Genomic DNA, 16505 nt, shown 5'->3' with positions numbered 1-16505 from the left:
TGTGCTTGTGTGCATCAGCATCATCAGGCGGAGGAGAAGTGGCATCGGGGCAGGAGGGAGCTGCATCTCACATGGCCCAGGAGGGCCATGCCACAGAGTCAGACTGGACCAGTGAGACGGAGGGCGAGGGGAGCTCCACGACGGGGACGACTGGACCCTGCAGCGACACGGACACGTCCTCGGAAGGGGGCTCCCTTGCGGGGGTGGCACCATCCGTGCCCCCCGCCATTACAGGTACAGCCGCCACCCAGCGCACCATCTCCGCCCTCCCAGCAGCCCCTCAGCGTTCGCCCCGTGCCCGCTCTGCCAGGAAGCCGGGCATCTCCTTCGCCCCAGGCACCTCAGGCCCTGCCCCTGTTACCCCCGCTGCCCTCAGTGAGGAGGTCATTGACCTCCTCCGAACGCTCATTGTTGGGCAGACTACCCTTTTGAATGCCATCCAGGGGGTGGAGAGGGAGGTTCATCGCAGCAATGCGTACCTGGAGGGCATTCATTCGGGTCAGGCTGCCCATCAGCGATCGTTCCAGGCTCTGGCCTCAGCACTGACGGCAGCCATTGTCCCTGTCTCCTGCCTGCCTCTACTAACTCCCTCCTCCCAGTCTCCTGTTCCTCTGCCTGTCCCACCCACACCATCAGACCAGCCTGCACACACCTCAACACCCAAGAGAAGCTCATCCAAACATAAGCACCACAGATCACGCAGACATTCACACATGCAACATTCCGATGCAGACATGCCAACAGTCACTACCACCTCTGTGACCCCCACCTCCTCGTCTCCCTCCTCCCTCCCTGTGACGTCTACACTCACACCTCCATTCACCTCACCATCAGCCAATGTTTCCATCACCAGCACACCCTCCACTCCAGTCCGCACACATGCAGTCACCACCCCCACTGCCATTTACACGTCCCCTGTGTCCTCTCCCACTGTGTCTGTCACCCCCTCTTCCACACCACACAAACGCAGCCACCCACCCACCCAACAGCCATCCACCTCACGACAGCCTATCCCTCCTGCACCTGCACCCAAAGACAGCAAACGTGACTCACCTACAACCACATCCTCTCCCTCCACTCCCATTCCCACTGTACCTACCACTCTCCATTGTCCCAAGAAGCTCTTCCTCGCCACTACTAACTTCTTTCCTGACCCTGAGCCCCCCCCTCCTTCTCGTCGGGGTAAGAAGAGCACCTCAGCCACCACCAGCCCTGCAGCCCCCTTGACAAGGGTGCAGGGGTATTGGAGCCCGCCAGCCCGCATGTCTGGATCTTCGCCCAGCAGCAAGGGGACAGCCAGCCCACCCCCTGGGAAGAGGAGCAGAAGGCGGAAGGGTCGCCGCAGGAGCCCGCCTTCTACATCCCCCCCGGACACCACCCAGAGACAGTCACCAGCCACAGCTCCAAAGGGAGGAAAGGGCCACAGGCCCACGACTAAGGAGGGCAAGGGCAGCAAGTCGGAGAGGTCAGGCAGCAGGCCTGCTGCCCAGGAGGAGCCCACAACCCCCATAGCCGCTGCCCCGGGAGGAACCGGCACAGCTGCCCCGGGAGAGCCCACCACCCCCATAGCCGCTGCCCAGGGAGGACCCAGCCCAGCTGGCCAGGAGGGCCCCACCACCCACAGCCCAGGTGGGCAGTGAAGGAGCACCATCCCCGCTGGCCAGGAGGGCACCACCAGGCAATTAGCAGTTGGCCATAGACCGGCCGCCGTCTCCAGAACCGCTGAACTGGGCCCCGCCGTCTTAAGAACCGCTGAACTGGGCCCCGCCGTCTCCAGAACCGCTGAACTGGGCCCCGCCGTCTCAAGAACCGCTGAACTGGGCCCCGCCGTCTCAAGAACCGCTGAACTGGGCCCTTCAAGGCAAGGAGCGCTGAACTGGGCCCCGCCGTCTCAAGAACCGCTGAACTGGGCCCCGCCGTCTCCAGAACCGCTGAACTGGGCCCCGCCGTCTCAAGAACCGCTGAACTGGGCCCCGCCGTCTCCAGAACCGCTGAACTGGGCCCCGCCGTCTCAAGAACCGCTGAACTGGGGCCCGCCGTCTCAAGAACCGCTGAACTGGGCCCTTCAAGGCAAGGAGCGCTGAACTGGGCCCCGCCGTCTCAAGAACCGCTGAACTGGGCCCCGCCGTCTCAAGAACCGCTGAACTGGGCCCTTCAGGGCAAGAACCGCTGAACTGGGCCCCGCCGTCTCAAGAACCGCTGAACTGGGCCCCGCCGTCTCCAGAACCGCTGAACTGGGCCCCGCCGTCTCAAGAACCGCTGAACTGGGCCCCGCCGTCTCCAGAACCGCTGAACTGGGCCCCGCCGTCTCAAGAACCGCTGAACTGGGCCCCGCCGTCTCAAGAACCGCTGAACTGGGCCCTTCAAGGCAAGGAGCGCTGAACTGGGCCCCGCCGTCTCAAGAACCGCTGAACTGGGCCCCGCCGTCTCAAGAACCGCTGAACTGGGCCCTTCAGGGCAAGAACCGCTGAACTGGGCCCCGCCGTCTCAAGAACCGCTGAACTGGGCCCTTCAGGGCAAGGAGCGCTGAACTGGGCCCCGCCGTCTCAAGAACCGCTGAACTGGGCCCTTCAAGGCAAGGAGCGCTGAACTGGGCCCCGCCGTCTCAAGAACCGCTGAACTGGGCCCCGCCGTCTCAAGAACCGCTGAACTGGGCCCCGCCGTCTCAAGAACCGCTGAACTGGGCCCTTCAGGGCAAGAACCGCTGGCCCTTTGGCAGACGTGGCAGGGCAGGATCTATCTCGGGCAGGGCTGCAGGATGTCCTCTGGCCAACTTGCCTCCTCCAGTGGCAGTGGGGTCTGTTATGGACTGTATGGACTGTGGCTTTGCTCTCCCCAGGATGGCCCAGTGGGCAGGCCACCCACTGTATGGACTGTATGGACTGTGGCTTTGCTCTCCCCAGGATGGCCCAGTGGGCAGGCCACCCACTGTATGGACTGTATGGACTGTGGCTTTGCTCTCCCCAGGATGGCCCAGTGGGCAGGCCACCCACTGTATGGACTGTATGGACTGTGGCTTTGCTCTCCCCAGGATGGCCCAGTGGGCAGGCCACCCACTGTATGGACTGTATGGACTGTGGCTTTGCTCTCCCCAGGATGGCCCAGTGGGCAGGCCACCCACTGTATGGACTGTATGGACTGTGGCTTTGCTCTCCCCAGGATGGCCCAGTGGGCAGGCCACCCACTGTATGGACTGTATGGACTGTGGCTTTGCTCTCCCCAGGATGGCCCAGTGGGCAGGCCACCCACTGTATGGACTGTATGGACTGTGGCTTTGCTCTCCCCAGGATGGCCCAGTGGGCAGGCCACCCACTGTATGGACTGTATGGACTGTGGCTTTGCTCTCCCCAGGATGGCCCAGTGGGCAGGCCACCCACTGTATGGACTGTTTGGACTGTGGCTTTGCTCTCCCCAGGATGGGCCAGTGGTCATGGAGTCCCCTCGTGGATCTGGCGTCGTGTACTCAAGTGGCTGAGGTGCCCCCCCTTCCCTTCCCCCTGAGGTGCCTGTCCTATTTTCTTTCTGATGCCCCTGCAGTGTTCTCTCCGTGGAGTTCTTGTCGTGGGACTGGGCCTTGCCCCTTTGCACAGGACCCCTGTGATCCACGGACAGTGGTTGGACTACATTTAGTAGCTGTATATATTTTGTACATAGTTTATTTATTTATTGGGATTAATGGTGTACATATTTCAATATATCTGCCCGTTTATGATCTCTTCTTTTGGTCTTTGCATTATTTCGGAGGGGGGTGGTTTGTGGGTTGTGACAGTGATCTGTGGGAATGCATTGATGTGTGTGTTGTAGTGGGTGTGGGTGGGTGGGTGTGTGCCGGTAATCTTTTCCCTCCCCTGTGTCGTAGGTGCCGTACTCACCGATGTCTTCCGCGCCGCCGGGCGTGCTCCTGGTATATGAGCAGGAATAGGAGTGCGGGGATGACCTGCAACTCTGGCTCCATACTGCCGGAATCTCGCGTGGAGTGCGTAGAGGTGAGCGTTTTCCCGTTCGTAGTCTGTTTCCGCCGTGTTCTTATCGGCGGTGCTCCCGCCCCGGAAAAGGTGGCAGATTGGTGGGTCGTAATAGGGTGGGCGGTACTTTGTCTGCCGCCGGGCTGTTGGCGGGAACCGCCGCGCTGTTTGTTTGTACCGCTGTGGCGGTCGGAGTGTTAAGTTGGCGGGCTGTGTTGGCGGTTCCCGCCAGGGTCAGAATTGCATATTTTAGACCGCCGGCCTGTTGGCGGCTTGGCCGCCGCTTTATCACCGACCGCCAGGGTCAGAATGAGGGCCTATGTCTCAAAAATCTTCAACATACGGGTTGAAAAAGGGTCAGACAAAAAGTGACTGGTGGTAGTTGTTCTCTGGATCTGCGCTAACTGGCACGGAAAGAACAGAACTGTTGCCAGCGTGCTGGTATAGTGCCTATACAGGCACTGTGCATATTACTTCCGACGCAAATTATGCCACACGGACCCGAACGATGCCAGCTAATGGCATGTGGGGATATTGCTCACACAAAAAATTCCAGACCCAGTCTGACTCCTGACGATAATTCTAAGGTAAGGAACCTGTGGCTAGAGGTCTCTATCAGATCTGTCTTTCACATTCATCGCCAGTGCACTGAACCAAGTTCACCCGTGTCACCTGTGGGTGGGAAAGCACACTGTACAGTGTCATGCCAAGGTCGTAACTTATACAGTAGTCAGAACCCTACATATAATACTTTGAATTTAAAGGGAATTAGTGAGATCTAGCATTGTTTGAATCAAGATATCTGAAAGTTTGGGCTGAGAAACTGCACTATGTGATTTTGCGGCATATTACTGTTAGTACACTACTCAGTAAAGACTCCTTTAAAGATGTGGAGATTAGTGTGTTTGAGGCTGTCAGGATTAATAGTGAAAGTATGAAAGTTACATCCTCTGGCTATCTAGACAGGGAAAATCATCCAGGTCTACAACAGTATATGTTGTTGATAACAAATGGTTTTGAGAGGTTTTCTTTTTACGTATAGATTGGACTTGATTCATATCATGGTATAATTTCCCAAAATGAACAATTGGTTGTGCACGCATGTTTGTTGCCCCTGGGACAGAACCTCACTACAAAGCACAATGCACTTTTTGGAAGTTATTTGTTGAAATTAGGAAAAAGTATATTAAACATTTTATGCTGAGTATTAATCTTAGAAATTGTGCCCCCCACCCCCACTCAGCTATTTTACAAGGTTGTGGATCGAGGAGATTTGTGTTACAGTTGTGGCGTACATTAAAGAGGCCCTTTTTGTATGGAGGAGTCTGGGGGTTAATGTTAGTGAAAAACACTGATGGTTTGCTGTGGTTAACAGCCTATGGATCTCAATCTGCATTAAAGGGGCTTTTGTTGTGATCTGAGTTCTATGATGGTGGGGTGAGGTGCACACTTTAGCAAGAACTATTGTGGAAATTGATGTTGTAATTTGACGATGTAACTTAGTTTTATGGTTGATTATGTAGGTATGATATATGGTTTTAAGCTGTTTATTCGTGATGGTATTTATTGAACTTTTTCTTATTTTTATGATATTTGCGTCAAATGTTGAATAAAGTTTTAAAGAACTGAAATGAACTGACTACTATTATTGTTTCAATAAAAAATGCAAACCAAAATAGGCAACAGAGCTCGGGATCCTTCTAAGGCGAGTCAGTAAAACAAACGCTCTTAGAATTCCTCAAAGGTGCAGTGTCAGATTAGACTAGGTGTTCTCAACCTATTCAAGCCTCCATTTTACCTTTACTTGTGGTTTTCAAAAGGGATTTAATGCAGTGTTGTTTTCGGCCAAATACACAATACTTTTAATTTGATTCATTTACCATGAATGAAAAGCTTGAGTTAAATGGCAGCAGTTGTGTGTTTTTCCAGAAGATAGTAAGAGTATGTATGGGGCAACATTACTGCATTGTAAAACCGATTTAAGCCTAATATTTAAATTGTAATTATTTGGAGGTGGGGGTTTGTCTGTTGTTGTTTCTTTGATGGGTCAAGATACTTGTTGCTCTCGCTGCTACTTCATGATCATTGTAGAAGCAGTGCATAATCTGTATTGATACAGATTTTATGATATTACTATACTGCTGCTTAAGACATGAGTGGCAAATCTGCTCTCTGAAAGGGTAAATTCGGTTCAGTTCTGCTGTCTACAGCGGAGATTGTGAGATCTTGTAACATTTTCCAAGTCCTTTCCTGTCCATGTACTCAGTCAGTATATGTGGCTGAATTAATTGAAAAGGGAAGGATGACATGTTACAAATTATAGGTCCTGTGAAACTGCACATCCAAAAAGATTAACCGTCTGCAAACTTTATCTTTTTGGCTAATTTATTGTGCTGGAAATGTACAATTCTTTCTCACTATATTTTTTTCAAAAGCTTTCCTAGGGGCAGGATATCCCCAATGGCCCCTGTGCAGGGGTAATCTTTCTCTTCACCTCATGAAAGTATTGGAATATGTAATGAACGCCCATTCGTAAAGTCTGGTTTTTAGCCACTTTTATAAAAACTGTTGTGTAAAATGTACCATTGACTCTTTATCTCCTTAGAAGAATGTCCATCCATTTTACCCTCGACCACTTTGCTGGCTTGGTGGAATTTGTATTAAGTATTTAAGGCTCCACCACTTTCAAAAGCTCCAGGCATGATTATCATTGAAGAATTACAAAAGGAGTGCAAATAATAAAAAAAAAATCAAAATAAACAAGTAACCCTAGAACAAACAACTGCACAATAACTAAGCTTTGAAACAAAATCTCAATAAAGAATCGTGAATATGAAACAAAATATAAAGAAGCTAAATCTTAACACAAATCAAGGTAAAATAAGCAGATATATCTTAACAAGAAACTCAACTAGAATCAGCGTTGATTAAATGCCAACTATGGAAGCTATATTACCTCCTCCTCCCCTTGTACATCCAAAGTTTATGAGGTTTGACCACCTCACTCAACAGGTACCCATCAGCCTAAGCAAAAGGAACGCAGGTACTGGCTGCAGAGGCCACTCCTCTGCTCTGAGAAAGCATTAAAGGGAGGCTCCACCATCAATGCACCCGATTTTATTTATTTATCTCTTCTGAGACAGATACCTTTGGACTTGGGCTGGACCAGATTGTGCTGTTAAACTGCATATGGTAAGTGAAAGTCCAAATAACCGGTTTTCTTGGATGGCCTGGTTTAGTCAGACTCTTTCTTTTTGGATCCAGAGGGCCGATGGCTTATTCTTCTCATCAGACCCATTGGGCCGGTTCTCTCTCTAGCTCATAATCTGTGGAGCTGCTTCTGCCTTGGATTCATTTATTGACACTGCTAGAAGGAGAGGTGGCGCTCCACCTAAGTACGTGTAACTGCTTGTGGCTGTCTAAAGGCATAACCAAAAATTGTCAGCTTTGGTCGTGCATTTTTTCTAGATGGTGTTCCTTGATATCAGGACCTCTTGTTCGCTCCCCTTGAGTTTACATTTTAATGCACCATTGCCCCTAGATGATATATAGTTGACATGAGTGTTGTCACTTGGATAGAAAGGATGACAAGGCCAAGTGTTACAGCACCCGCATGGCACTTTCCACTTTCCCAAACTCCTGGACGATAGGTCTGATTTGGAGTATGGTGGATGGGGTTACTCTGTCACAAACGTAATGGATATCCCATCTGCTGTATTACAATTCCATTATAACTAAGGTTCCCAGTTTTCAATTTTTGCTGATTTTTATAGATAAATTCAGACAGAAAACAACGTGTTTCCTGTCTGTCTCTATTTTTAAAAATGGAAAAATACAGACAATTGTGCTTCTTGTAAGTGACTTTCTGTGCTATCCTTCATGAATCGCAGACCAATAGCTGAGCAGATAGACTGCACGGGGAGTTAAAATTTGGATGAGATTTCCATAAATACAGGCATATGTTAGCATTTATTTGTACATACTGTTAATATTTACATGAGGGTATAGTGTTTTGTTATATTTGGCTGATTAATTTGCTAAAACGTGACAGGCACTAAAGTATGACTGTATGTATATCAATTAAGAAAAGAAATGTGGAATTATACTATTTCATTAGTACATTTATTCTCAACACACAAAAAAAATATGCATAATTACCAATAAGATGGCCAAAACATAAATGTGGATAAATACAGGCAGAAAAGCTAAATAAATACCATAAAACCAGAAGCCTTAATTATAACCTATGGACATCGTAATACGGCGGACAGGCTATCTGTTATGTTTGTGACGGAGGAACTGCTGGGCCAAACTCTAAATCAAGCCCTATGTCATCTAGCCTGCAACTGCAACATGGACACTGGCTCAGGAAACCTTTTCGCATGACAACACTGCATGGATGCTTCTTCTTTGGACTTTGAGCATCTTGAGACTTTACTCCCCAGCTTAGGCTTTGGATTTGCTTTGGCTACCAACCTGACCATTGAGTGTAGGGTTTCAGCAGTATTTAGGGATGAAATGGTGAGAACTGAGAGTTTTAACACAATAAGGTTGGTGCTCAATTTTGGTGTCTTCCAATATTGGGTTTGTGTCTTATTGGAGGTGCCTTATCCTTTTTTATCCTCCCAATTTGCAAATATTTCTGCCTAGCGAGCCTGAGTCAGGTAAGGCTACTGATTAATTCCTTCGGGCAGACATTTGGAGATTCTCTCCTGGCTCTGGTTACCAATACAGAAAAAACAGAAGAGATTTCCATTGACAACATTTCAGTTTCCTTACTCAGACAAAGTAATGCTGTCGAGCCTGAGGACTTGAACTGTCGGCTGAGTTGTCGTCGCACCACTTGACGTTGCTGGTGGAATTCAAGTCTGACCAGAGGATCTGATCGAACACTGAAGATCTGCAAAAGACATAGAAGAAAAAGAGAATTAATCAATCGATCACTGGGTCCTCATCTGTAGAGATGTGTCATTGTGCACAAGTCTGATGTGGATTTGGAAAGATTACTCAGAACTAAGTTAACCAGGACTGGAACATTCAAGCGAGACAGAAACAAAATATATCCTGTAATTAGGTGGCCCCTGCAGGGTTTTTTCAGATCAGTACTGTAATTCATTATAGAACCCTTCTACGGTCTTACAGGTTTTTCTATTAAATGTTTATTGACTTGATGCAGAAAGCAGGCGCGGTTCCTCCGCTAGGGCGGAGGAGCATCGCCCACCCCACGAGCAACAGCAGCTGCATACCTTTTACTACAAAACGATAATAAACTATGTTTATTATCGTTTTGTAGTACAAGGGGGAGTACTTTGGGGATGACAAGCACTGAGGGGGAGTGCAGAGCACTCCCCCCTCATTGCGCATGTATGTTTGGCTGGCTGTCTCGGGCCGGCCAAACACACATGCGCACTGTGCTCTCTGTAGCCCAGCACTGTGTTGTCGGGCTGGAGAGAGCACGCACAGGCTCCCAGTCTGCATGGGAGTGCCCTGGCTGGGCACTGCCAGCCAATCTTAATGCTGCTCTGAGCAGCGTCAGGATTGGTCGCAGGGCAGGCTGGGAGCCTGTGCCTGCAGGAGAGGAGCAGTGCAGTGGTGTATTTTTTTTTTTAAATGCCCCCCGCAAACACCCCCTCTCCCCATGTACCTCCCCGCCCCAAAAAGTATCGGCAGCTGCTTCTGGCAGAAAGGCTCTAAAGCGCCCGTTTGTGGCAGCCGTTTCCTTACTTACCATTTTGGTGAGATTGACTGAGCATTTCATTATAAGGGATCTGTTGTTTATTCCACAAAGTGCAAATTCTTCTGCTACCAAACTCGTTAACTCAATTTAATCTACTCCTGTGGAATCTGGGAAGAATGTTAACGTTTGCTATTCCATTAAAAGAATTTAGATTCATGTAGCCCTACGTCATTTTTTTTTCACAAGAAAATGTTCCATATTCACCCTCGTATGAATTTGACTTTTGCCCTTATTTGAAATTGTTCCCTATTCAGTCCAGACAATACCATGAGCTTCACAAAGTTACCTCAGATGTCGGGCAATACAAATGCCAATCAGTGTGGCTTCACCTATAAGTGGATTAAGTTAGGGGGTCGTATTTGGTCACCAGTGTGCCATACAGTTCACTCCCTGTGCAGCTCTCGACTTGTGCCCTGAGGTCGTAGTCCTTCCCATGTCGAGCCTTTTGTTCACATGGGTGCATCACGGCTTTCTTTGTGAATTTATCTAGTGCATCCTTCCATCATGTTTAGATAATAAATGTTATCTAAGACACAGCCCTTTAGAGTTGTCTGAGTGAAGGAAAGCGATTTATAATGAAGCCAAACTGATTACATCAGATTGCCATACCCATATGTAAGGAGCATGTGATGTCTTCCAACCCTTGGCTATCTTTTGGTTAGTCAGTAAAAATGCTAGGTCTATAAATCTTCTCCTATATTTGGCCTTGCCTGAGTGAGGGAATCATGGGGGAAGATATTAAGGAGCAATTGCTGTGTTTTATATACCCAAGGATTGCACACACGTAAGGCGATATGGCACTGGCACTGGGCAGTTTCAAACCATGTGGATGTAATGTTCATCAGGACTGTGGTAACTAGGGCAGCAGCCCAATTGGCGTTGAATACTTGGTACAGCCTAGCTAGCACAAAGTAAGTCAGATGTAGATAATTAAATTAGATTGGCTTAAACCAAACTTTTTTGGATACTGTGGCCAGCGTAACCCTAAAGTTTCTGGGTACTGTGGCCACAACCAGTATGATTTTCTGCTGCGTATTACCATCTTCGTCCTTTTCCAAAGACTTCTACCCTTTAGCCTTGAAGTAAGGGGGTATTCTTTTTCAATCATTTTCATCAACTCCCAAAATATAGTTGAGGTTTTCTATTTACACTTCTCACCCAAAATCAACGGCTCATATAAAACCGTATTATCCCCATGTTCAGTTTCTCCTCTATCCCAGGTTAGTTGTGTTGCTCTGGTTAGAGTGCTGTATGACAGGATTTAGGTAACGCTGCTCATAGTCTCTACTCACTTATTTGCAGTTCTGAAGTAGACCAAAGTGCAACAGATTAGCAAGAAGTAGCTTTGCCAAAGGTCCACATCAAACCCAGGCAGCAACCCAGGCGTGACCCTCAAGCCCTCCAATTGCCAATCCAGGGAATATACTGATTTGCAGCCGATCTTACCAGATATCAGTGCCAGCAGTATGTAGCCGTCATCAGTAATTTAAAGGTAACATTTTTTTATTTATGTGTTTCTGAAGCAGGGCTCCACAGAGCAATACCAGGGATACAAATAAGTATTGTGTCTCCAGTGCTTAAAACGTGGGACTCCATGCTGTTACAAATAACAGTGCGGATGCTATTTAGTATAGTTCAAAATCTGGAGCTCATAACCTTCCATGGTTAAATGACAAGCAGATCTTGTGTTGTAAACCATGCATTAATTCATTCAATATTAACTCTGTCATCATGGAATACAAATTACAAAACAGTGAGCAAAATTCCCAGTATATTAACAAAAGATATAAGAGTTGTAGAAGTATCACCATTTTAGACAGGGGGATCCTTCCCATTGTTGAGAGAAATAGGCTATTCTAGAATGGCACAAAGTTCTGTATTTACTATATGGCCTGCTGTGAGCTCAGACTACAGATGATATAACTGATTCCCCAGTTACCTGAAGTAGTCCTGGATAATGGGGATGGGTTTATGCCCAACAGGGATTTTACTGCTGGTTTCTGCATTGGAAAAAAGGCATAAATTATCACAATTTTCTTTAAAGTTAGATATTTATTTATATTCTCCAGAGGTGAATGGTTTGTGATAAAATGCCATCAGCATATAGCAGGGTAATATGTAGAGCACTGGTATCCATCAGTCCCTTCTCAACCCCATACTTTCTGCCATTGTCAAAAGGACAGGATAGACAGGGCAACTATGTCTGGTACCTTCCTCACCTGATGTGATCTAAAAAGATACTTCCGGTTCGCACTCTAGCCATGGGATGCAAGTAAAGCAACTTAATGCAACTTAATATTTTGCTAACAATGACTAGATAAGACCAGCACAGCAAATCAAATGCCTTTTCTCTATCTATGGTCATTAACGAAGCAATGAACTCAAATCATGGGACTTCCGACATGATGAAATAATCGTCTGAGGCTTGGTGAAGTACGTCAGCTTGCTAGGAAATAGTTTTGGTCTGGGTGGGTCAACAAGCATAATAAAGTATACATAAATGTGATGGATGGAATTCTCGAATTCATCCCAGCCACTGGTAATTACTCAGGGCAGCATCCAATTCCATTGTTATTTTGCATACCATGCCATCTCAGTTTGGGCCCAGCCATATGCAAATCAGTCTTGACCCTGCTCCAATCAGAACAGTCCAGACCGAACTGCCAGGCCAGGTCCTCCCTGAACCGGAACACAAGCAACCCAAGACTGGTTTGGCCCTAGTTAGGGATCTTCAGCCAGGTAGAGCTTGGTTTCAGTGACAGTGTTCATGGGACCTACATCTGGGCATACTAGTCCCATTTACGGCAAAACACTAAAGTAGATTTTAAAAAAATTATGTACAGAATGCTTGAATTAATCTCAGCCACTGGTAATTAATCGGGCCACATCCCAGTCAATTGTTACTTTGCCCACCAAGCCACTTCAGTCAGGACCCAAGCCATATGCAAACCAGTCTTGACCCTGCTCCAGTGGGAACAGTCCAGATCAAACTGCCAGGCCAGATCATCCCTGAACCAGAACACAAGCACACCAGACCGGCTTTGCCCTAGTTACGGCTCATCAGCCAAGTATAGGTTGGTTCCATTGACACAGTGTGCACAGGGCCTACGTCTGGGCATACTCGTCCTACTTAAAGCGACACACTACAGTATACAAAAAAGTGATGGATGCAATGCATGAATTAACATCAGCCACTGGTAATTACTTGGGGCCCCATCCAAGTCCACTGTTATTTTGCACACTATGCCATCTCAGTTTGGACCCAGCCATATGCAAATCAGTCCTGAACCAGCTGCAATGGGAACAGTCTAGGCCGTAACGCCAGGCCAGGTCCTCCCTGGACAGGAACACAAGCAACCCAGGAATGATTTCGTCCTAGTAGGGGCTCAAAAGCCAGGTACAGTGACACAGTATGGCCAGAAATCACGTCAAGGCATACCCATCCCACAGAGGGATTGATGTAGCACAAATTTAGTACTGTCCCTCACGTCACAGTGATCATTTATATGTGCCAATTTATGCAACCAAAGTACTAATAGTTTTGAGGTAAAGTAGTGCTCTGAAAGCCATATTAATGTGCCCTCATTGTAGAATAGGTCACAGAAAGGGATGTGGTATAGCCCTACAACTTTATGTTCAACAGATTCATTTGTTCTCAGGTTGTTCTTTATTATGTAAATTAATAGTGTGCATTAAAACGATAATGATTTTCGGAAGAGAAATGTTTGAAATATTTTATGCAAAAGTTGAAGTTTGGAGTTGTGCCACAGTTATATGAATGGGTTAACAGAGTTATTTTGTTTCAAATCTACTGTAACATGAACACTGACAAAGATTATTAATGTTGATTTCATAATTTTAATTGTAAAATGTCTATTAATTGCATAAATGAAGGTGCCATTTTATTTCACTTTGCTTAGCTTAAAAGAGGCCTGCAAGGGCCTTTTTCCTGACTTTGCAGAAAATGTTTTGTAATTTTTGCTAACCTGAACTTTCTGTTAGACTTAATTGACATGAGAATGTTAGCTTGGTAATAGATCTTCTATTGTTTTACAAGTGAGACTGGGAACCAAATCTTGAGCACAGTTCATTCAGGAACTGTAAAATTAACAATGTATACATTTGTTTCAACTTGCACAGATGAGCTAGGATGGAACCCTTTTCTCATGATCAGCCTGAGAATCTACGCTGATGTTACAGTCCACGTCGTATAACCAATGTCCCATGGATAATTACACCTTTTGTGTTATGTGGAGGGATGTATGGACGAATCATCCTGCACTATGAACTCTGATATACTAATTCTGAAGCATTCTTCTTTGGTCAGATTTTCCCCACTCTTTGCTTCTTCCTCAGCCCCTTGTACTCTGAAAGGTATAGTCCTCTCTACCCTTGCCCCTTCAAGATGCTTTGCTCAGACTTAAGAGATTTTTCCGGTGACTCAGAGAAGTAGACTCCTGACCGAGCTTCTGAAATGCTGACACCTTCCTTTTTTTCTTTTTATCTTGTCGTCCACTAGAATTCTTCTTCCAAATTATTTTTGTCTTGTTGTGCTTTTTGCCTTTTTGTCTACACATGTTTGACCCAGCACATGTTAGATGGACTTGCTAATTAGTAGTTTTAGCCCAGGTTACAACACTGTATGATTTAACAGCTAAATGTTTAATAAAATTAGACAGTGCAGACAATCGATCATAAAACTCCAAAGGCAGCCCATCTACTTTAGGTGTTTTGCCTTTTCCAGGGTTAATTACAGATTCCCTAACTTCTTGCAATGTTAACGGTTGTTCTGGATTTCCCACTGGGGGCAATCCTTTAACCTCCCAGTCTTTAAGACTTTCTTCTACAGTGGTGGGAGCAGTTGTGTGAATACTACTCTCTAAATATATTATTAATTTTGGGGGAGAGTGTGTGATGTTTCTATGTCCTTTCAGCATGGTTGGCTTAAGCTTAATTAGTTTGGAGGTCAAATTGTTGGCAAATACTGGGCCACACTACGATAGAAAATAGGCCTGGGCACCAATATAAAAGTGGTCCTCATATGCAAACTGGGTAACAAAAAAGTAACCCAGATTTTCAAATCAAGGATTCTCTTATTATGTTGTGTGCCTGGTTTGAGAGGGGCGGGTGACTGCATGCATTTGTGCTTGCAATAGAAAATGTTTATGGTAATATATTGGGGAAATTAAGCATCATTCAGTCCCAGTCCCTATGAAAAACATAAACACATTAAAACATCTCTTTCATGTACCGTCAATGTGCCTCAGTGCATGTGTCTATTTCCCTCTATGCCCCTACTTGTCTGTTGGGTTTCATTCCCCAACTGTGTTTTTTCTCAACTATACAAGCGCAACAAGGCAGGTGCACAATGGAGAAATGGGGAGAATAGGTGGAGGTTAAAATTAAAAGTTCAAAATTCTCAAATATGAGCAACTTATATTCACACTTTTACCTCAGTCCCCTTCCTTCAAAACTGTGAAAAGATGTCAGAGTACCTAAAGACCCAGATCAGGAGAATGCCAACATGGCAACACTAGAGGCCACTATAAAAATGTCTTTACTATTATTTGGCCAATTTGAGCACGCCTGAGGTTGGTGTGCAGCATGTAGTGATTACAAAATCTACATGGCATTGCCCAAATTGATGCCCTACATATCACATCCAACAAAACATGTTGTGGAAAACCAGTGACGCAGATCTGGGTCTTGTTGTATGGAACAGTGAATGCTGTCAGGAGGCGGGATCCACAGTCATTGGAGCATTACAATATACTACAATATTTTGCTTATTTCCTGCATTCTATCCATTCCCATTTCCTTTTTGCCATCCTCTGTCAGCTTTTTTCTTTTAAAAAAGGTTTCTTTATATTGTTAAGGATAATACAGTTGGTGGTTTAAAATCTTAAAATGTATACTACCAATTTCATAAGTGATAACAATCAAATTAAAAACATAGTGAAAGAGTCTGGATAAAAGTAGGTTAATAATTCTAGTGCTTTTTTAAATTTAGCCCAAAAACTAATGTCAGAGTAGATTAATACCACATAAATTGTAATTAGGATACAACACAATCAAGAAATAGGGAGTTTTTTCTGTCGTTATAAGATAATAAACTTTTATCTAAGATCTTCTGTAGTTGTTAGATTGAATAAATAGCCATGTGTCAATCTGTGGTTTGTTTGAGGGCTCTCGATGTTGCAGTTAAAATCTTTTTGCCAACAATATACTTAATTGTATCCACAGTTGTTTACTTTTCCACTATACGTAATATTTGCTGACAATGTTAAATCACTGCTCGGAATAAGACTTTATCATGTCAGTCTGACAGTGCTGGACAATAACAAAACATAAAAAGATAATTTGTAAATGGATTATCTCCAACATTTCCCTTCATACAAGTCAAATTTTTACAATAACCTGTAGCATTAACCCAGGAACAAAAACTATCTGCTTATTTTCACTTGTCTGTGATGTGTTTTGGAAGTATGTATAGTTCAGTCCTCATCTGAGATGTCACAGCACATGGGCTATTGCAGAAAACAATTCTGAATCAAGTCCTGCACCTGGGAGGATTCAAAAGGTATGGAATGGTGAGGAAATGCAAACTGCCCTTTATAAAAGCCTAATTCTATCTTGATGATTCTTCAATCTTTTCATCAAAAAGCCTCTAATTTCCTAAAACAATGCTGAAGACTTAAACAGATTATGTACCACCACAGTTCATTTTGGGGAAGAATACACCTAGATTTCAGTTTCTGAAAGGAAATATTCTTATGTTCAAGACAATGACTTAACAATAGTAT

General features: G+C 45.7%; 1 protein-coding gene across 1 annotated transcript in view; it reads right to left on the bottom strand.

Moving 5' to 3' along the window:
- DNAAF8 (dynein axonemal assembly factor 8) overlaps nucleotides 1-16505 on the bottom strand; it is an 882921-nt gene that overhangs the window by 207899 nt on the left and 658517 nt on the right. The window contains exon 27 of the mRNA XM_069210337.1: nucleotides 8745-8865. Coding sequence (XP_069066438.1) covers nucleotides 8745-8865 — 121 coding nt within the window. The remainder of the gene's footprint in view (nucleotides 1-8744; nucleotides 8866-16505) is intronic.

This window comes from Pleurodeles waltl, chromosome 10 (genome assembly GCF_031143425.1).
Source record: "Pleurodeles waltl isolate 20211129_DDA chromosome 10, aPleWal1.hap1.20221129, whole genome shotgun sequence".
NCBI lineage: Eukaryota > Metazoa > Chordata > Amphibia > Caudata > Salamandridae > Pleurodeles > Pleurodeles waltl.
The sequence above is the reverse complement of the archived record's forward strand: the minus strand, read 5'-3'. Positions and strand labels throughout refer to the sequence as shown.